We start from the raw sequence: 22,825 nt of genomic DNA, 5'->3' as shown, positions 1-22,825 counted from the left end.
TGTGTGGTTGAGACAGGTATATGGTCAAGCCCAAGGTTGAATCATTTGCACATGGTATATGGTGGAGAAATTTTGCAGACTGTATTAAATGCGGAAAAGAAGAGGCTTCTGCCTGCAATCTAACAGATATGGTGAAACAATGCTGGCCAGGCGGTCAGGGTCGGTAGTTATAGTAAAGGAGAAATTGGCAATCAACTATTGTTGGACTGAACGTAGCACTGAACCTGATTTAAATACCCAATTACTGCCCACTGGCTTTTGTGAAGGCAAGTGGCGTAACTAATGACTTCAGCTTCTCCACGAAGTACTATCTCCCTGGAATAATGAAAAAAACTTAGCAGCTTTGCTTTCTGAAGAACCCTGCAAAATTTATTTTGATAAAATCAGACCTTGTCGATTGTATTTCATAGGTGTCTCCTGTCATTAATGCATCGATGTTCATTAACAAGTCAATGACCTTGGGAATTCTGAACTTTGACTGTCATTGAAGTAATCAGTGCAAACGTATGACCTAGAAGCCTTATGGGGGCATCTTAAAGGTACGGTGGAAGCATTCCTAGACACAGTTACTGAGCTGCTTCTGCTTACTTTTTTAAATGTTACTTCACAGATGAGCCACTTGCTACAATATCTGATATCCCCCCGACACCCTGTTCAAACACTTCTACCATGTGATTGTACTTTTGTTCCCCGCTCAAAACTGCATTTGTCAATAATGCATGGCAGTGTGCAGAACTCCCCACTCAACACAGCTTGGGAAATGGATGGCGTACCCTACTAGCCCCCCTCTGTGAATAATTCAATTTGTAGGAGCAGCATTCTGTTCAGGGCGTCGTTTTGCTTTTAAAGGGGATGGCCATTGTGCACAGGATGTCGAAAATGCATCAGCTTCAAGCTCCTTGGCAATCCTGAACTCTCATACACACGTGCTAAGGAAGGACCTCAATTGAGTCCAAAATGCTTCAGTGGGTTATTTTGATTATTTGACAACCCTTTAAGATACTTTTCACCCATCTGCACTCATGTTAACAGATGACTTACCACCATGTACTTAACCCTGAAAATTATTTCTCTTTCGCTACTGTGTAAAATTATTTGAGCGCAAGTGGTTGATAACATCAACATGATTTCATTGGCTGCTGTAGTGTGATGCCAGTTGAGCAATGAGGGAATCTATAAATACTTGCAAATGGACAGAGATTGTGACTGACTAAAATCCCCTGAGTCTGGTGAGCTGTCTTGTGTAAAATTTAATTTGGAAACACTATGAAAAGGAAGAACAACTTTGCCAGTTGCTGTGGACGATGCTGGATCTGATGAGTAGCAGAAGGTGGAACTGATAGCCAAAGAACCCCAGCAATGTAACGGAAATGCCAAAAAGTGTTGGTTAATTGTGAATAATAAAACCAAGCATCAGAAAATCTGGCAGCCATTTCCTGCTGTCAAAATAATACATTATTCTTAATATGTTTTTTTACCCTATTTTCTCCCTGGTAACAGTCTTTACTCTACATATTGCTTATTCAGAAATAGTTTTGTCTGCAAAAACTCCTGCCAGGAAGCAGACAGCACTATAGATGGCTCCTGTTCACTCCCCTGTCACCACACCCTCATTTGACATGTTTTCCTCCCGTTTTTGTGGAACAAAACAGATATTAATCCACTAAGAACCTTCCAATCACAACAGAAACGCACTTGGATTTGAACCATGATCCAAGCAGCAGAGTTCAGTCTAAGCTACGCTAAGCCACTTAAGATGCCCAGATATGTATCGTATTCTTGATAATTACTTGAGTACAGATACTTTTTCAGTACAATCAAGTGCTTGATTACTCAAGAGGGCTGCTGCAAATTATGACACTTGTTTGTGATCGGTGCTGCTTCAAAGCATTGCATCACTAGATGTAATGTCAACCACGAAAATTATAACATATAGATAACATATTTCATAAAAGGTCTAAGCTTATATCTGATTAAGACATTAACTTCACAGAAGATCTGCAGAGTGAATATTTAACTTGATCTCTGTTCCCATTTCCTTTCTCATTTGATACGCATAATCCATCAACAACGGCGTCTGAAAGCACCTGTGCTTAAGAAATAGCTATTAAATACTTTCCTCGGTACTACAGTTGGTGGATATTTGACTTGGAAAGGGACCAGAGAGAAACATGGTGAACAAAAACAACTCCTAGTTTTTTTTTATAACCCTCAGTAAATGTCACTCTGAAAAGATTAACTTTTTATACAGTTTGTTTAATCTCATATTTTTTTGACAAAAACCTTTTTAGTCTAATTGTTGTGTTCAGTCAATTGTACCAAAAGTCACCAATTTAAAAATATTTAACATGAACAAGTGTATGCGCACATGCGTGCACAAACACACCCAAACACACACACATAGTGAAGATCACTGACATTACCCTCTATAATTTGCAAATGAAAATAGCATTAAATTTATCTAAGGTGAGATGAACAAGTCAATTAAAATGTTTGCTTTGTATACATTGGGAGCAGAGGTAGTTGGTGGTGGTTTGAACATGACTGTGGAGGACAGCAGGAAGCCCCAGTGTATTACTGTCCACCACAGCAGAACCTTTTTGACAGGACCAGCTGCCTGAAGGTGAGGAAGAATTCGCACTCTGGGGAAACCCACTGAAAGTACCGAGGAGGACTTTTGTTTCATAGAGAAGCAAGGATCTCTGCAAGCAGCTACAAAACAGTTGGAAGTCCTCAAATGCCCTCTGCAGTCAGGCCAAGGAGGATAACCAAGCCCTGGGAGAAGCATGACATGAGTTTTAGTGGAACAAACGCCAAATGCCACACTTAGTATGCATGAAGAGTGCCTTCCCTTTAGACCCCTCCATTTGCTGCTTTTTGCATGCATTTATGATTGTTGCTTAGAGGAAAAGATGAGCCATACCAAAGCACAGCATTGTACTTCATGCCCCTGGAAGGTAAAGATCAGTTTAATGACAGAGAATCATCCCTAATCCTCTGGGGTCTGCAGTTACGAAGTGTGGCACAAAGCATGTGCCCTAGGAAAAGAGACTGGTACCGCTTCTTACAGCGACCACTTTTCCTAGCAGATCTCGAATCCAGGCTCCTGCATCTAGGCCAGGTGGACCTTTTGCTCCTTGCTCTTTGAATAAGAATCATCAGTTTGGTTGCACAGCACATACTTTAGTATGAAGCGACTTCCATAGGTCTTTGTTTTAACAATTTACAAGCCTCTTTTTTTTTTTTTTTAGACTGAAGTGCAGAGCATGTTTATAAATGGTCTTCCAAAGACTGGGACCAGAAGCCATTTTGTCAGAAGCCCAGTCCTTTTGTCCATTACTCCCAGTCTGAGAGAGTAGCAGTTCCAGGGTGTCTGAAGGCCAGAAGTCTGTATAATACATGAATGATAAATAAGATGTTAAATCATAAAAAGTATTCTGTCCTTATTACTGTATTCTTCTTAACCATTTCCCTTAGAAAAACTTAAACCTTTAATCAGTCTTTTTTGTTTAGCCATGTCTGCATCATATTTCTTTATTTGTAATGTGTAGTTTCCCTATATAGACAATCCCCAGGTTACGAACAAGATCCGATACCTAAGTCTGTCTTTAAGTCGAATTTGTAGGTAAGTTAGGAAAATAATACTACAGAATATTATTATAATAATTATACATAATAATAAAGTACCTACATACGATGCTGCACTGTACCTTGGACTGACAAACTGCTGAAGCTGCACAATCTTTTCATGAGTATCACAAAGTAGCGTGTGCATTTGTTATCACAAGCCGTTCTATTTGACTTGAATTTTTAATATAATAGGCTTTATGACAGCCTGTTCGGCAAAGTTGTCATGAAGTTTAAATTTCATCTCATCATGCAGCGTTTGATGGGACACAATTAACGTTGCCGAATCAAATTCTGATCACTATGTCATGAGCAACAGATGTAAACCTCATTTAGAAAGTAGCCACCCAGCTGTGGAAACGAATGATAATCAATTTTGTATAGCATTGGGTAAACAAACATAATGGGCCTGCATGCATCTAGACCAGGGGTAGGCAACCCTGATCCTGGAGTGCCGGCATCCAGCAGGTTTTCCATCCCACCAGGTCTCTGATAAACCACACCTGATCTCAAGCGAATAGTAATTCATCAGGTAGGATAGAGAACCTGCTGGATATCAGCACTCCAGGATCAGGGTTGTCTGCCCCTGCTGACGACTGTGCCACTGTAGTGAGACTCATATGGATGGACTAATCCTGGCAACGAAGTGCTGGAACTGTGCATAAACCTGCGGCAGATCTACCACCAAGAGATACACTCACTCATGCTATAATGGCCATGACACTCTATGTTGTCTTCCTGGGCCAGCATTGGTTGGAAATTTGCAGAAAACAGTCATTGACAACCTTGCAATCCAAAGTGTAGCATGCTATAGTTAATATCTATTGACAGATTTGGAAGTGCTGTGGTCTACCTTCGATTTAATAAGGTACAGGCACTTGAGGAAGTTTGTTTCGATAATGATATCCAAATAATCACTGTGATCAGGCTGAAGACCGTGTGTATGTGTACGGAGAGGGAGGGGGGGGGGGGGGTTAATTCTGGGGATATACACGTTTTTTTTTGCACTGAGGCTATATTTTAATTAAGTTTATTCTGATGGAATATTAAGAAATGTTATAAATGGGTTCTAGGTATCCTTAAAGGCTGACATATGCTTCTATTGGACAGCATTATTTTTTTCCATTGAAGGCTGAAGACCCTTGATGTGGGACAGATACATCTGAAATGCCTCCGCTAATCAGTTACTCTACTAAAGAAAGAGCGTAGCATCTAGCACAAAGAACATTTTATCCTGGAAGAAACTTCAGGAGGAAGTTTTTAAACCTTGAACTATATGTCTTTCAAACACCTTTGGGCCAGTAAGTAATATTTTCACTACACTCAGAGCTCTGGATTTGAAAACTAGGTTTGAATCCCAAGCACGGGCAGAGAGGTTGCCATCCCTTCGTATGTCAGCTCTTTCAGCAGCATTAAGTCAAAGCCTGAACTTGCCAAAGTCCAGCCTGCATGCTGCTGAAAGGCCACAGGTTTGTTCCTACCTGTTGGGTTTGGGCAGACTATGTGAGAGATTCCTGGACAGCTTAAAGCCCTACTGCCATCAGCAGCAAGAGTCATAAAACTCAGAAGCTCCTCAATCATCTTAAACTGCAAAGTATTACTATTGCAAAAAAAGTTCTCAAAATGGTATGTGGCTACAGCATATGTTAATCTTTTGATTTGTGGGACACATCAGAAAAATAGCTATCACAGAGCCCCAGGGGCCTGAATCATGAGGCAGTATTTCTTGCTTAGCTGGATAACGTGTCAGATACCCCACTTTAAATGGACTTTATCTTCGTTCACTTACATTTAGCCAAAAGTACTGTACCTTAAATCCGACAAGGTAGCTAACTGACAAATCTTACTTAGCAATACAGGCCCTGACTGTCACACCTATAAGCATCCATTCAGCCAAGTCCAGTCAGTTCCCATTCTGCGTCACCTGAATTCTAGGTGCAGATAATCAGCCTGGTCAACTGGGCCAGATTAAAACCATCTGGGTTCAGTTAACTCCTTGTGAAGTACTGAGTGTTCCTCCACACTGATTGCCTGTTGCATGACTTGCTTTCACTGTATGGCTCCTGGTTGGTTTCCTTGTTTTCTTCCTCTGTGACTTGAACTTAGTTATTTGATTTTGTATGTCTGTGTTTAGGCGCCGGATTTGGATCACGGTTTGGCTGTTTGCCTTCATTTGCTGTTGTCAGATTTTTACGGACCACGATTCCGGAAATAAACTTGCTTCACCTGTGGTTGGATTCCTTTCCCTATCCAGCCATTACACCTGAATGTAACAAGTATTATGTTTTTTTTGATGAATTATAATTCAGAGTTGGATCAAAGCCCTTTTATAAACTGAAGTTTAACAATGCTAATGTTTTAAAGCATGTTTTTTTTTTCCTATATACCAAAAGCTTACGAACTGAAATTAATAAGATGTCTGTCATGGTGCAATGAAGTAGTTCTTAATGCCAAAGGCAGGCAGGGTTCCCGCTGCCGCTCGTCACTCTCGTCATTGACGAAAACGGAACCCATGGTGACGAAGAAAAACGGCATCAAATCGTCACTCTGGCGAATTCAATTTTCAAATGACGAATTTTGAATTTTTGAAAAGTCGAATTTCATTTTTTCCCAATTTTCAACCGTAGCACCCGTAGCACCTAATCAAAACTGGCCCGGCGCCCCGGACACACGATCGTCGATCATCCATGTCAAATGAGCATGGGCCGTTCTAAAAGTAGCAAATGTTATCGATCGGTGTGGGGACATTCTAAAACACTTAATGTGAAAACGCTTAATGTGGTTTAATGTACCAAAATAGCGACCAATAATCACCAAATTTCGCACACACACATCTGGTCATAAAGACTTTCACCTAACAAAAAATCAAAACTGAAATACAAGGAATATGGACTTCCGTTAAGCGTTTTCCCCTCCATTGACGCCCATTATAAGGAAAAGGCTTAATGTAAAATAAAGTCCATATTCCTTGTATTTCGGTTTAGATTTTTTGTCAGGTGAAAGTGTTTATGACCAGATATATATGTGAGAAATTTGGTGATTTTTGGTGGCTGTCTTGGTACTTTAAGTTACATTAAGCCTTTTCCTTATAATGGCCGGCGTCAATGGAGGGGAAAACGCTTAACGTAAAATAAAGTCCATATTCCTTATATTTCGGTTTTGATTTTTTGTCAGGTGAAAGTCTTTATGAAGACCAGGTGTGTGTGTGCGAAATTTGGTGATTATTGGTCGCTATTTTGGTACATTAAACCACATTAAGCGTTTTAGAATGTCCCTCTCAAAGGTACTATGAAACACCGGGAAAGTATTAGCTTACCATATATATATATATATATATATATATATATATATATATATATATATATATATATATATATATATATATATAGTAATTAGAACATTATTTCCGAAATGCGTACTATACATCATGTTTTCAGCACACAAATTTTTACACAGTATTCACGATTCTCCCAACCTTATCAAGTAGACTCGTGACTCGCCCATGCCGTTAGTTGACCAATCACAGTGTGATTGTCAGAAGATGTATATTCAGTGAGTTTAATGATTAATTTATTGAGAAGCGGCGAGAGAGTGACTAAAAAAACGGATGCTGAAAAAAAGTGAAGAATTTGATTAATAGAAGCAAAAATACAAAGAAAAGTGAAGAATTGAAATCAAACTCCAGGGGGAACCCTGGGCAGGGCAACACATAAATAATTTCTGTCCATAATTACCTGTTTCCTATGACTTTCTCCATCATGCTGCTAACCTCAAAAATAACCCATGAAGGCCAGATGGACTTCACTCGACTCTGCATCAACCCCTGTTCTGGATCTAGAGCATTCCAGTTACCATAGCTGCTAGCAGAAAAGTCTCACACATAGAACTGAAATATATTTGTCTCAGGCATCCCACCATCTGCAAAGATGGATTCCAAAGGGACTAATTAGCGGAGTGAGGAAGGCTGGAAAGCGCATCTCAAACCGTTTCTCTCCTCCGTGATATTAGCTAGACTGTGGCCCTGCGTTGCTGACTCACTTAAATCGGGTTATGCTTTATTGCCATTTGCCACCATCCCATTTTCTCTCTTGTTGTTGTTGTTTTTATTAAAGTATAATGATGAAAATGTGTTTTCATTTTATTCATCTATTTATCCATGCATTTTCAAAGGCACTGCAGTTGCCTCCTATGTGACACAATCTAAAATAAACAAGTAAATAAATACACAAAACACCTGTTACAGTGCCAGCCACTTAATAATGTTTAGAAACGAATAAACAGTGAATCTTAAAAGCCTTTGGCTCAGATCGATTAGACATAATGAAGTGTACTCATTCCTCAACAAGGTGAGTGAATATCAATGTTCTTGGGAGTCAAACGCAAGGACACTTCAATCGTGGCTTGACTATGTAGCTTGCCTTCAGGCTAATTGCTTGATAGTCTTAGAAAAGTAAGTTGAGCGATCGGCAATTCTTATTGATGCATAGAGTTCTTAGTAGTTGTGTTTGGGGTTGTGGATAGGTGCAGAATGTTATGGTTGTAAGATGTCGACTTGTAAGAAATAGCATATGGTACAGACTGCAGGAGAAACCATTATTGTGTATTAATGATATTCTTACTGCATCACAAGTGATTTTGCAAAGTTTTAAATAGAGGGAGGATGCAGAGATGAAGTGCGGATTGCTGTGGGCCATGGCAAGTCACGTACACAGCAACTTGTTTAAAGTCGGCTGCTTTGCATGAGGGAAGGAAGAAAAACAAGGCTAAACTGTTCCTTTTGTTTTGCCCTCAAACCGCAAAGTGTTTACCTGCCCCACAGCATGCTTCGATTGCTACCGACGGTCAGGTTGTGTGCTGCTTTGACTCTTACAACCTGGGCCCTCGAGTCATAAACCTTCAGTATCTACCTGCGCTGCTTTCACACGGCCTTGCTGACTCCTCCCTTCCTCCTTGATTTTATGTTTTCTGAACAGATGCTATTCAGAACCGTCCTTCCCTCTGGGTCAGAGTCGAGACCCGCTGTCACAATTGTTATTCTGTAGAAAATAAAGATTGCATGCTCCTGTCTAGCTACAATTCAGAGAAAATCTTGAGATACAACAAATTGTAAAGAATGGCTCAATGGCTGTGAATGCTTTCTGTACTTTCTGTAATCGTTAGTAGTATGTTTCTTTTAAGAAATGTTCTTGGGAAAATGCAGGTATTTCCTTAGTTTTTGTGAGTAATCAATGCCTATAATGGTCTATAAAAGTATTCTGGAAAGATACCCGAGTTGTACTAATATTTGTATATATGTAAGCACACAATGACAAAATGCAAAATTTAAAACCAGTCTTTCATTACCTATCGATGCCTAGAAACAATGACAGTTTTGAAGGATTTTTTTTACTGAACTGCTGAGCTGATGATTCTTTTCGGTCCAGTTAAAACTATATAGCCTTAGACTGGACTGAAGCCTGTAATTCATCTTGCTGTTCATGGAAATGGAAATTTATGCTGATATTTTGCTCCTCCACCTCCAGAATTCAAGCTTTTTTTCTTCACTGTCTCTCAAAAAAAAAGAAAAACAGTGATCATGTTACTATCAAACCTTCTCATCATAGGTCCTTTGTTTCCTAAGTGCAACAAAATCTCCATTTGCTTTGCGTTGTTTGGTCCTGGACCACAGCAGAGTTTGTCCAAGTTCAACACAGATACTTCATACTCATTACCTTTCTATTGAACAGCTAGTGGCGACACAGGGAGGGAGTAAGGTTGTGTTATGTAATTAGACCACATGGCAACAGAAGGCTGTTGATTTTCTTTATAAAATTAAATCTTTTAGTGCCTTTATCTTCTTAGCATTCAACATTAGTTGCCTGAAATCTGGACTTTTTTTACGACCTCATGGTTGTGGTTTGGGGCCACATAGTATAAATCAGTTACAGATCAATTAACGTTAAATCAAGTAAACTGGTATTCTGGTCCATTTTCGCATTGCTATAAAGCATTCTACAGCTGCACAATACCAGGAAAATTGGACCCCTGGTACAAGGCCAATGAAACAAAGTAACACAAGAATAATATCATTCACTTTTAGCTCTTTATATGCCATATATTGAGCAAAGACTGGCCTCTCACTCTGTGTAACGGAGAGTAAGTCAGGCAGGCATCTCCAGCGTCCTGTTGAGCATTTATTCCCACTTTGTTATGCTCTGTTACACACGACCTTCTCCTCACCATCTCACTCCTTAGTGGCATCAGAGATTGACTGACTCGTTTGCCTTGCAGAATGCGGGAGGGAGACCTACGGAGCTGGTGTAAGTGGCTGCTGCTGCTGACCCTCTGCATGGTTTCTCTATGGGGACGCATGACAATGGCATCATCGTATCGGAGCCACATGGGTACGTCATGTGATTTTACTGCCAGATCCAACTTCGGTACCTCTAATGCTCATTTGTATTCTGCTGCCAAACGTTGCTGAAGTTGCTGAAATGTCAGCCGACGGTGCATTGATGAGTTTGCGTGCTGTGCATAACTGCAGTCTTTGCTCAGTTTTGTCATTAACTTCTTTGTTGAAGTGATTGCTTAGATTAAATAGTAAAATGTAATATAAGAATATTCTCTACTTGCCCTTGAGGGTAGGAGTTGTGGGTCTTTATAATATGTATAGTACCATTTGAAAGTCTGGACACATCTACCCATAGAAAGGTTTATTTGTACTATTCTCTACATTTTAGAATAATAATAAAGACATCAAAACTATAACATAATATAAAAATGTATTTAAAAAAAAAAAAATCTGCTGGGCGGGGGGCATCTCTGTGGGCTGGGATTCAGAATGTTGCTTGTTCAAATCCCGTGCTTGGCAGAGTGATGTCACCATTTGGCCCTTGAACATGGCCCTTAAACCCAGTTTCACCAGAGACTGGCTGACCGTACATTGTTCTCTATGCCAGTTACATGAGGTGGCCTCCTGGGAGCTTGAAGGAGTACTCATTGGCTGCTTTTCCTTCAATCTCCAGTCAAGCTTCTCCAAAACCATCTCTCCTGGGTTGTCAGGTGGACAGGTCATGTGATGTGACAGCATTGCTCTCTTTCATACTGTAGGTGACTTAGTATGCCCAAAGTTTTGACTCATACTATAAGTATGCCTGTGGAATATTTATACTCTGTCTATGTATTCTGAAATTGGTGGTCACCTTTTCCTGACTATAGAAATGTTGAGATTATTAAATGAAGTGCTGGTATGGGCCTTATGTGCAGGAATAAGTTGAAAACCCATCAGTTGCTATTTCAGTTGACATACTCCCTTTGCGGGACTCAGAAAAAGTGGCCTAAGGGAAATGCTACAGCCTTCATAGAGACTTTAAGTAATGGGCAAGCTCACAGATCCCAAGGCTATGAAGGCAGATTCGGTGATGACAGATTGAGATAATGAGTCTCATTCTACAGGCAGAGAGTAGATGGGCATTAAAAAGAATAGAAGGATGGGATGAAAAAGAGGGATGGCTTTGCATTGACTAAAAAGCATATTGAAATGCAGAATGAAGTCTATAAACAGGGAAACCTCAGACACTCAAGAAGGTTAAGAGAATGTCAGAATTTATGAATGCAGCTCAGGAGGAATATAAATGTCTACAGAGGGAGTGTGGACAAATTATTTACTTTTTTGGTTGGGGGCAGGGGGTGGGAATCGCTGTATAATCTTGATAAAGCGTGATAAATTATCAGAGAATTGTATATACTGCTTCCCAATGGCTACCATACTCTTGAATCTTCCATTCAGATGCAGTCTGTGAGCAAAAACTAGTGGCTGTCCTGTCCTGCCTGACTGAATGCTTATTGTTTGAAATGGAGGTCCTTCTGTCTCCATGCAGCTGTGTCAGCAAACATTGTTCTACATGGAGCTGGTATTGGCCTGTTGTCTGCCAATTTCAAGAGTTTCCTAGTTGCCCTCATGGCCACTGCCTGGGACGGGTAATCAGTGAGGTAATCACATACCAGCTCTCCGGCATCGACCAGCTAAGAGGGCAAGGGTTAGGCCAATCAACAAACCTTTTTACCCCAGGTTTATAGAGGTTGGGACCTCACAGAAACAAATCGACCTTTAACCATAACCAGTAAAGAGTGGAAAGAATCCTAATCATGCTGCACCAAGGCATTTTACAGCAAACACGTCCAGGATGGGTGTAAATGAGAGGCTGAAACCATTTCAGTGCTACATCAAAGCCTTTTTCTGGAAGGTTTTTTCAGGTGTAATAAACCTCATTATCCCAATGACCTCATCATAAATCCAGGAGGTCAAAGGGTCATGCTCATTCTTGTTCTGAGCATTTATTTCTAACAACTGTTCATTCTGAATGCCTCAATCATGTGTACACCTCCGACTGTAAGTCTCTCATTACATCTGGTTAAAGTTTGCTGGTCCCTGACATTTGTAAGTATCATGTTCCCTTGCCTTCTGACTTTCGTTACCTACGCCTGGTTGAACATTCACTTCTTGAACATTCTCGTGTCCTCCTTGCAGCTGTCACTTGAAATCGAGGCTTAACCAATGGAGACAAGCAACCATTATTGCTAGAAAACCAGACACCCAGCAAAGTCTACAATGTCACTCAAACTATTGTCACACTGGGTTGGATCGGTATTCCTTGCAAAACAAACCTTAAGCCTCCCTACACCTAAATCAAATTGCTTGTCTTCCGTGCACTGTCAAGAAAAAAAAGGCTTGCAAAATGATATTAATTAGGATGATGTTACAAAGATGTTATGACAGCAGTTGAGACCAGGAACCTATGTGAAGGATTCCGATGATTTGTGTATCCTCTTTCTGTCATATTGGTTCCACATGATTACTGGCCCCGAGTAATATTTCAATGATTTCATTGTGATCTCAGGAACATTTCAATTGGAAACGATTTCATTGTGAACTAAGGAGCATTTCCAGGTCTTCTCCAAACATATTTCTTTTTAAAGACATATTTAGTTAATTCTTAAAAATAATAATATTTACCACCCTTAAATCTTAAAATATACCACTGGCAAATCTCAATGGGTAGCACTGCTCTGTGGCTCACATGTCACTCTGTGTGTTTGGAGTTTGAATGTTTAGCCTTTGCTCTACAGGATTCGTCATGCAGTCCAAAGACATGCAGTTAGGTGAACTGGTGTCTCTAAATTTGCACAGTGTGTAATTGTGTGTATGAGTGTGTGTCTGCTTATATCCTCTTTGCTGTCTGGGATGAGCTCCTGTGTCTCCTGTGACATTGAAGTGGAAGAGAAATCGGAAGATAGATGTAAATACTCTTGATGGTACAGCTTTTATTTTGAAAAGTAGTCCCAGTCGAATTAGCAAATCTTACATACAACAGGCAGCAAAACAGAAGACAGTGCTAAAAGGGAGTGGACTACAAGCCTTAATCATCTTGTACAACCTAATGGTATTTTACTAGTGGATCTTGGAATGCATATACTATATGTAGGTGACAATGGGTCTTTCAGAAAACAAAACATTAATTTCAGTAGAATTTTTGATGGGAATGTTGCTGCCTTTTACAATTATGAAAATATGATTGAATGCCAGAGCAGACAGATGGCAAACGGAAGGACAAAGAAACACAAAGTCAAAACAGCAATTGCCCAAAACAAACTGGGACAGTAAGCATATCAGTGCCATCCCACATTGCATCATCTGAAGCAGTAAAGCTTCATTATGCCCGTCCTTTAATTAAGCCTGGGAACCCCTTTCGACATGATGCACAGCTCAGTTTGATGTGTGAAATTGTTTCCTGCCAGGTTAGCAGATGACAGGTGTGGTTGTGGTGAATGCTGGTAGCTTTATCAAGCATTCTGTGCTAAATAAACTGAAAAATCCTGAACTGACCTTGAATGAGACGTATGTCGGCGCAGCCTATGGTCCAGGTTTGGCATTTGTGTGTGTCGTGATGGTGAGTGAAGCCATAAGAGTGAGCGGATTATACGATTTGTTGTGATGCCTACATCAGTATCTGTCCATCTACGGGTTAAAACTGCAAGTCTGAACTGAATGTTTTTTTTTAACCCACTCCGTTTGTGGTCAGCAAAAGCCATGAAAGAATTTCTGATGACGGGCCTGTTTATGGATCACGTTTACCATCACACTGACCTCACTTATTGACCTTAATTTACCAGGAATTAAAAGATGAGTGTAATTTGACTTTCCTCTGTAGTGTTCTATTTAAATGGATTGCAGGCAGGTTAAGAACAGCCAACTAAGGGACAACAATGCTTGTCGTAAAGCCTATTGTAGTAAAAATTCAGGTTAAATACAATGGTTTGTAATAATGAACGCACACACTACACTGCAACACTTCAAAACATTGTGCGCTTCAGCGTTTCGGCGGCTCAAAGTACAATACAGTACTGAATGCAGTGCCTTTTATTATTATTGTATAATTATTATTATGTACTGTTTTATAATTTTTCCAACTAACCTACACATTAAACTTAAAAGCAAACAGAGCTTGTCTGTAACATGGGGACCGCCAGTACTCTGGCCCTGTTCTATGCTTGTTTCAGCGTGCAATTGTGAAGTAACTCGGAAAGCGATCGCATCACGGGGTCCTCAGCATGCTTTTGATCTGCTGAACGTGGGCAGCAAGTGTCGGCACTACACTGCCAGCCCTGCACATCGGAGTAGGCGCTAGAGCGAAGCAGCTTCATGGCGCAAACCTCTCTATGCCAATCAAGATTTTTACATCCTCCCTACTTGATTCACTTGGCACGTGGTGCTATGATGATGCAGTAAATATACACTGGTGTCCAAAAAAGGACTTTAAAAGCTGTGCTTTCTCTTCTTATTATTGAGGGATGAATAGAATGGACTTATTTCAGAGCTGGTCTTTTAATAATTCATTTAATCCGCTTTATTCCCTTATTTATAGAATACATTTGGTCCACACGCAAGTAAAACACAACAGTTTTTCTTCCAAGATAATATGGGACCAATTTACTTCTGCTGTGGTGCAGTGAGCTGTATTTCTGCACTCGCATCGATCCTAAAATCGCACCCGGAATTAAGTCAGTTTCTCCACGTAAGACTGGCTGGGCAAGTTTTTTTTTTTTTTTTTTTTTTTAATTTGGCCCATTACTCAGATTCAGCCTTTAATTCAAAGGAGAGCTGGGACAGATGCTAGCTAACCTAGCATGGAATGAAAGGCCATCTATCAATAGCTGCCAGTGCTGATGCATCTACCATTACATGTGGCGCTGTGTGTGGGGGTGGTAGATTAGTTTAAGAATATTTTATTGTTCTGGAGCCATCCAGAAATGCTGTTTTCATTTCTTAGTCAATCTGCCTTTCCAGCCCACACACATGTGTGCTGAGACTTAATTATGGTCCTCATTAAAGGCAAATGAAGGTGGATAATCATTGAATTGAGAACAGCGACTGGAGTACAGGGCGATATTTGCCGCGGTGACAGCAACCAGTTTCTGAACACTGCATCAAGCCAACAGCTGCATGAGTTCTTTTATTTATTTATTTATTTATTTATTTATTTCCAAGCCACCTCAGATCTGATTAATGTGCTATGCAGGTGTTTCATAGATTCAGTGTCTGTCCTTGAGTTTCGATTGTTTATTCAGGTGGCCTTTGCAGTGGTTCAAAGGATGATAAGTACATTGCGAGTATGGACAAGGTACTCCTCACTTTTGCAGCTCTCGGTAATTAATCTTCTACACTCGTGATGGTCACGGCAGTGAGGGAAAATAAGCGAACAATATGCAGCCTTGACAAAATTCATTCGCTCTCAGTATTAATCTTCTCATTTCACAGTTAACATGTCATTGATCTCACAGACCTCTATGCTCTTCTTTTTCTGAGATTGACTTAAATAATTTATCACCAAGTTAGACTTTTCCAGCATATGTTATGGCGCGACAGGATTTATCAGATTATCTGATACCGAAAGGGCTATGAAGCTGTATGGTTTGACCTTGAGACCACTGGTGAATATTGCATTATGGTTAACTCCTCAGACTTGTACTTGCTAAGCGAAAATATGGCTCAAACCAAATACACCATTATAATAGTTTTTGTTCTTAGAGTTTTGTGATGTCAGCTGTAACAAGCAAACAATGCATTTCCTTTGTAGCAAAATAAAGACGTAAGATAGATAAATAAATAAATAAACAAATAGACTACAGACTTCCAATTAAACATTTTGGATACCCAAAGGAGGGGAGAATGTTGAACTTACATTGAATGTAACAATGAATTTAACAATGAAAGACAGCTTACAATTATTTTGGCACAGGTTTGATGAAAATGTGTTTTGAAATTGTGGAAATGGAAATGTTTGCTGGGGCAGATTTATTGGGGAAAGAATTTTATGGGGAAAAATTACATGAGGAAGATTAGGCACATCTTCAATTCTGCGGAATGCATTTCCAATCTTAAACTCTGTTGGCAGATTGTTATACCCTCACTGTGTTTTGGTTGTAGAATCGAAGAAGTTGCATATGTCCTTGTTGTGAATTGGAAGAAACTAACTGCAGATTTTCTTGTTAGCTCCACGCTCTCTTTAGACCTTGTTGGTGGACAGTCCTGTTTTCATCGCTCTGAGTGTTTGCGTTTTTAGTTAGCTGACATTTTGTCTTTGCTCTCATGGTTGTAGTGAGCTGGAGGCTGCTTTTGTGGTCTTCATTAGCTGGATTTATGCTTTTAATCATTAACTTGATTAAAAGTTTTGCTTTTGGTTTATTTTGGTTATTTTGTCTGTGTATTTCCACCCCATTTCCTGGTTCCTGTTCCTCGTTTCTCCTACCCTCTTGAGACCCAGGGAAAATAAAGTTTTTGAATTTTGATTTAAATTTTGATTTGACAGGAAGAGTTGGCAAGGCCACACCCCACACACTTACTGTTCTCTTTAAGGAACAATGGGTCATAACAGAATGTCTTGCATAGTTTGAGAGATGCGAGCAAAAATGCAATGTTCTCTACAGAGGACAAAAATGAATTGTTGGGTCCGAGAAGGCTATGCTCCACAGTTGAATGGCTTTGTACACCTTGTCCTGGTGCCACTCCACGTCAGCAGCCTCGGTGTCCCACCAATTACCCGTTTCCTGTGGTCTTCTGTGCATGGTCTCAGGGACAAGTGGAATGTCAGAATTGCAGTGTCCTACCTATGATTCTGTTTGTTGTGGAAGTCAATAAAACGTATTTTAACTGAGTGCATTGAGTCCAGTATTGTAACACATGCATGTGGGAGAATGGTTTTAAACTTCAAAGGATGGATGGATTATTTAAAATCTGGATACTGTAGAAAAATACTATATGAACTACATATTGGTTACCCATTGGAGTATAATATCAGAAATGAAAGTCTAGTGTAGATAGAGAAGGTTAGCTGCCTCTTCTAGGAATTTCCCCACATCTAGATATTTCCAAGTGGAATTTTTTTTCCAAGGGGGAAAAAAAAACCTGCCTCGTCCCATTAATTTGTATCTCTGCATGCCTCATCCATCTCTACAGAGACTCAGGAGACTAATTAGAATTAAATGTAAAGCCATTATTCTGGGCTGGAATCTGAGCGACCTCCAGCTATTCAACAATTCAAAGAAAATTTGGGTTTTGGTTAAAATCAGGCAGGCTTCGTTATGTTTTGCCCTGATGAGTACAATTAGTGGGGAATGTAATTAGCAGGAGAGGGGGCTGGCCATTAACCTGGTATTTTAAGCAAGGCCTCACTTTGTTAATGACAAGGGTGTTAAAGGGCGTTAATTCCTGATTTGGCACTGTTCAAAACAAACTATATTTAGGTGTGCAAAGAAAAAATCATTTTTAATTACTTGCTAAGTCGACCCCTAACATCAGCATTTTCAGACTTCATCATGTTGTAAGATTTTATGACCTGTATTGTGTACAACATTTAAATCTTGTTCTGTCTTTAATTTGTTGTTCCAGCTACTTGCTCAAGGACTACGGGTAGAAAATATTAATCTTGCTAAACCCTGGTACAATGCACCTTTCCTTGTTTTATACAGCGTTAATGTTTTATTGTGCAGTCTCCTTGTTTAAATAATAAAAATAAAAAAACATCTTCAGACAATCATCAGGCCATTTTGTCCCAAGAATTCCACTTTAAAGTTATAAAGGAAACATTGAAAATGATATGAAAATTAGGCCTGTCATCAGGTTTGCTAATCTAAGAATAGTTCATTAAAGAGGCGCTCTCTGCTAGCTACGCACTTGCATTTTCTTTGCTTAAAGCCATTTATTTAAGGCAGCATTTATCACTAGAATCTGTATACTGCAGTTCTTGGCACGGTTCTTTATAAACTGAATAAAAACTATTTTCCTTTTGGGTGTTGATAAAACAGTGCTTTAAATTATTACAGTATGTTTCGGTGAGTTGACAGTTATTTTTGAACATAATTTGATTATAAATTTTTCAGTGGAGGTTGCATAGGCAAATGGGGCAGTCATTGGCGATAATGCTCTCCATCTTCTGTATATGCAGGGTAATTGCCTTCCAAGATATTTTTCAGTACCAAAGTAATTCGCCTTGACACAAACTTATTGTAATTGATTCTTTTGTAATTGTACATATTTACCAAACCATTTAATGAAATTCAAAGAGCATTTCATTACAGCAGAACACAAAGGAATTTATATAAGTGCATGTGTGTTCCTTTCTAATCAAATGCCTTTTTAAAAATGACCACATATCCCCTTTCTACACATAACCAAGCTGGCTTTCATAGCATTGAATATTTTAAAGGGTCTTTTGGGTCATTTGGGTGGATAGGTGGAGCTTTTGGAGAAAGCCCAGGAGGAATGGCTTGAGGATTGGCTCATCCTATAATGAGCTTCCCTGGCATGAGTAGGGTTTCTTCGTGTTTGGTACTGTTAGCATGCAAAGACTTTTCAGTTTGAGAGGCTTTAAAAGACCAAAATATACTGAAGGTGAACAAAATAAAGGAAACACCTAACAAAATACGGTAACGCTTTACATTAACTGCACCTTCATAATGCTTTTATATTGCATTCATAAAACCTTCATAATGTATTCATAAAACATTAATAAACATCATGTATGTATACCTTAACATCCTATCATCCCTTAAAAGCTGTAATATACATTATATAACAAACATTATATAATAATAACAAACATTATAATTGTATAATCATATAATGTTTGTTATTAAGGGATGTTAGGATGTTAAGGTATACTTGCATGCTGCTTATGAATGTTCTATGAATGTTCTATGAATGCATAATGAAGGTGCACTTAATGTAAAGCATTACCCAAAATACTAATATCAATGACCAAAGGAGTAGGGCAACTCTCTGCCTTCAGAAAGGCTTCAGTCCTCTTTGGAATGCAGTCATTGTCCTGAAGTATTTAGTGGAATATTGGCTATTCTTCAAGAATCTACTTCACAGCTTGCTCTCTAGAACTTGTCATAAAGGTTCAATCATTTTTAGATCTAATGATTGGGGGGAGGGAGCTTGGAAGGCAATTGAATTCATTCTTGTGTTCATAAAAACACTTGAATTTGTTTAGCAGCTTTTCTGGTGGTATCATCACCTTGGAATATGGGAACATCATGAGGAAACAGCGTTCACACCACAGGGTTTAGGGTGTGCAATAGACATTGCGGGTAGAAAGCATCTTTTGGGTTTCTTCGAACATATACTGATCCAGGTTCATCCGATTGTGTTGCTTTTCTACATTGTTCAGATTTCTAGGTTCCTTATTCCTTGTAAATTTCCATTGGATACAATGTAGTTTCCATAAATTCCAACTTTTTAAATCTTAAATCATACAGTTTTTTGAGACTGGTATACAGCAGTGCTGATTCAGTTCTGTGGTAATTAGGGTTAAGGGCCTTACTCAAGGGCCCGACACTGATATGACAATTCTGTCAGCCAAGTGATTTGAACTCATGACCTTCTGGACATAATCACAAGTCCCTAACCCACTCACACCACACTCCGCACCTTGTTAAGTGTCCATCTATCCTTGTTGGTGAGCTCTTCAGATTGTGACCATTGTTACTCATGGAAGATGATTGGCATATGCTGTTATGCTTTAAATGATTTAGCATTTTTTGTGACTGATTTGGAGCTCTGCTGGCTACCTCTTGTTGCTTTGACAGCTCCTGTATCAAACTGCTGATTGTCAGAAGTCTTTGTAGCTGTCACATGGTATAGGTTGGCAATGTTTCTGTTATTCTGTTTCCGTTATTTTTTCAGCCCCTCTGTGTAGATAACACAAATATTACTTACTGGCTATCCAGCTTGTCAGTCCAGCTATGACATTGATCTTTTTTATTATTTTAATACATTATAAAATTATGGTTTAAAGCATATTTCAATCTTAAATGTTTTTGTCATCAACACTGTTACAGTCAGAATATAATCTATCTACTTATGTTGAAAGTATCTACAGTATTTTAAGACACCAATTATCAGTTCATCTTTTCATCCACTTTCATTCTCCTTTGTTCTGGATTAATAAGAATCCATGATTCAAAGTAATTTCACACATTTTTTACTCCACCTCATTGTAATATTAATGTCATGCGTTTTAATTTCTGGGCGGAATGAGATATCTAAAAACCACCCATGAACGTATTTCAGCAGGGAGCTTTCAAAGGACTAAAATGCTTTCTCTGAAATGTGCAAGGGGCATTATAATGCTGCTATAATTGTTGCTGAATTAACCTTCTGAATTATAAGTGAAAGACATTAATAAATGTCTCCTGCAGGTCCACAGTAAGATTCAGTTAAGTGATATAAATCTTATCGGTCATTTATGAACCGTTATCATTTTCTGGTTGACAAGTCTGAATGGTGTTCCTCAAATAATGTGGGATTTATAGCTTAGATATCTTGCAGGGGGGTGGGTGGGGGGGGGGACTGGCTTTTTTTTTTACAAGAGGCGGTCTCTGTCTTGCATTATGTGATTCTTCTGTTCAGTTTTTTTTCTGTCCAGTTGTAACCCATCAATCAGAGATGAGGACAGGCGGCAGCCTTACTGTCTTCCAAGCTTCAATGAACCTCTGATTCAATTTTGTTCTACAGAAAGTGACTTTATTACCTGACACTATAACTAGGCCATTTAAACCACTAGATTGTGGTATTTCTTGCAATAATTGATAAGTAGCAAGACATGTTTCTCTACAGGAATCATGAGAAGAAAATCCATCCATCCATCCATCCATCCATCCATTTGCTGTAACTACTTGCCCTATTCAGGGTCACAGGGGGTCCGGAGCCCATCCCGGAGGTTACGGGTGCAAGGCCATGAGCAGAAAATCTGAACTACATTAACATATTTAGCAGACACTTTTGTCCAAAGTGATGTACAAGTTGGGTAGATAGCGCATTGCACATGCTGTCAAGGAGTCAGGTAGGCTGAGCTTCCAGTGAATGTCCAGGTACGAGTGTAAGCAGTATTGGAGCAGGAGCCACACACAGGTACACACATACACACACAGGTCTGTAATTATATCTTGTGGGGACTCACCATTCATTTGTATGGGGAAAACTCTAATCCCAACAAGATGACATTAACCCCTACCCAGCCCTAACCTTAAACATAAGTAACCACAACATCAAAATAATAGGATTTTATCACATTGTGGGTACATTGGTTCCCCACAATAACAATGATTTTCTCCAAACAAGATCTGGGATGTACTGAATGGTAAGTGAACAGCTGGTATTCATACTGTAGGCAACAAGTCTGATGCATGAGGCAAGCGTTAAGATCTAAGTGACGAATTGTCATGGCCAGATGACTGCATTGGAACATTGCTGAAACCGCAGGGCTTGTGAGGTGCTGCCACTCAGTGCTGGTGAATACCTGTCAACAGGGGTCAGAGGAGGGAGAAACCATGAATTGGTCACAGACTATCGGGCACTTTGATGCGTGGGGGCGACAGAGGCTGTCCCGTCTGCTCTGGAATGACAGGCGGACTACTGTAGCACAACTGATGTAAAACTTTAATTCTGGGCTGAAATGGCTGCGTCATGCCACACCTGCAGTGTATGGGGCTGTGCAGCTGCAGGGCAGTCACAGTGTCCCTGCTCACCTCTCCCCAGCTGGCTGATGCACCTGCAATGGGTATGCAGTCATCAGGACTGAAACTTGGACCAGTGGAAGAAAGTCTGGTTTCCTTTCACATCATGTAGATGGGCAGGTACATGTGCGCCATTTCCTTGGGGAACAGGTGGTACCAGGATGCACTGCAGGAAGAAGACAAGCCAGTGGAGAGAGTGTGATGCTGGGCAGTATTCTGTTGGGAACCCCTGAGTCTGGCCAATCACGTGGAGGGTACCTATCAGGACATTGGTTCAGACCATCTGCACCCATTTACGGCAACTGCCACACTGCATGAACTGTTCAGGAATGGTTTGCAGAATATGACGAAGAGTTCGACATTTTCCTGGCCACCAGATTCTCCAGATCTGAGTCCTAGCGAACATGTCACAGTTGTGCTGGGACAGCGAGTCCGATCCACAGGGGCTCCACCATGTAACTTTGGGGACGTAAAGGATCGCCACTGACATCTTCGTGCCAAATGCAAAGATACCTCCAGAGGTCTTGTTGAAGCCTTGCCTCAATGGGTCGCAGCTCTTTTGGTGGCACGTGGAGGACCAACAGAATGCTGGGCAGGTGGTCATGGTGGTTTTGGCTCTTTGCGGGGTGGGTGTGTATATGTGTGGGTTATGTATATATAACAATGTGGGGACCTGCCATTTTGACCACCTTTTCGGGTTTGGGTGAGTGTGTCTCTGTCTGTCTGTCTGTGTCTGATTGGAGTTTACACATTGTCGCTCCATTCATGTGGTTTACCGTAGATGTGTTGGTTGTCTCTAAATTGCCCATAGTGTATGAGTGTGTACATCCAACCCATGGTATCCCCTGCCCCATGCCCTTTGTTGTCTGAAATCCTCACTGAAACCATCCTGAACAGGGGGTCATGATGGATGGATGGATGGGTGGACAGACGGATGGGCTGACATGAGCTTATGAAAGAACCTGATATATTGTTTCTTACTAGAACCTGGCTTGGTTTTGATGAGTGCCCTTCTTTAGGTTAGTCGTCTGTACTCAGTCACTCCTTTGATCAAAATCCTCATCCTGCAGATGAGGGTGGTGTTTCTCTAATGTACTATTCTGGTCCCTGTTCAAATTGAAAAACTAAACACGGGTTTCAC

At 40.1% G+C, this 22,825-nt stretch overlaps 1 protein-coding gene across 1 annotated transcript in view; it reads left to right on the top strand.

Annotated features, from left to right (window-relative positions):
- Positions 1 to 22,825, top strand: part of LOC111839822 (chemokine-like protein TAFA-2) — an 82,084-nt gene that overhangs the window by 35,584 nt on the left and 23,675 nt on the right. Inside the window, exon 2 of the mRNA XM_023804078.2 lies at positions 9,898 to 10,010. Coding sequence (XP_023659846.1) covers positions 9,899 to 10,010 — 112 coding nt within the window. The 5' untranslated portion in view covers position 9,898. The remainder of the gene's footprint in view (positions 1 to 9,897; positions 10,011 to 22,825) is intronic.

This window comes from Paramormyrops kingsleyae, chromosome 8 (genome assembly GCF_048594095.1).
Source record: "Paramormyrops kingsleyae isolate MSU_618 chromosome 8, PKINGS_0.4, whole genome shotgun sequence".
In the NCBI taxonomy this organism is placed as follows: Eukaryota; Metazoa; Chordata; class Actinopteri; order Osteoglossiformes; family Mormyridae; genus Paramormyrops; species Paramormyrops kingsleyae.
The sequence above is the reverse complement of the archived record's forward strand: the minus strand, read 5'-3'. Positions and strand labels throughout refer to the sequence as shown.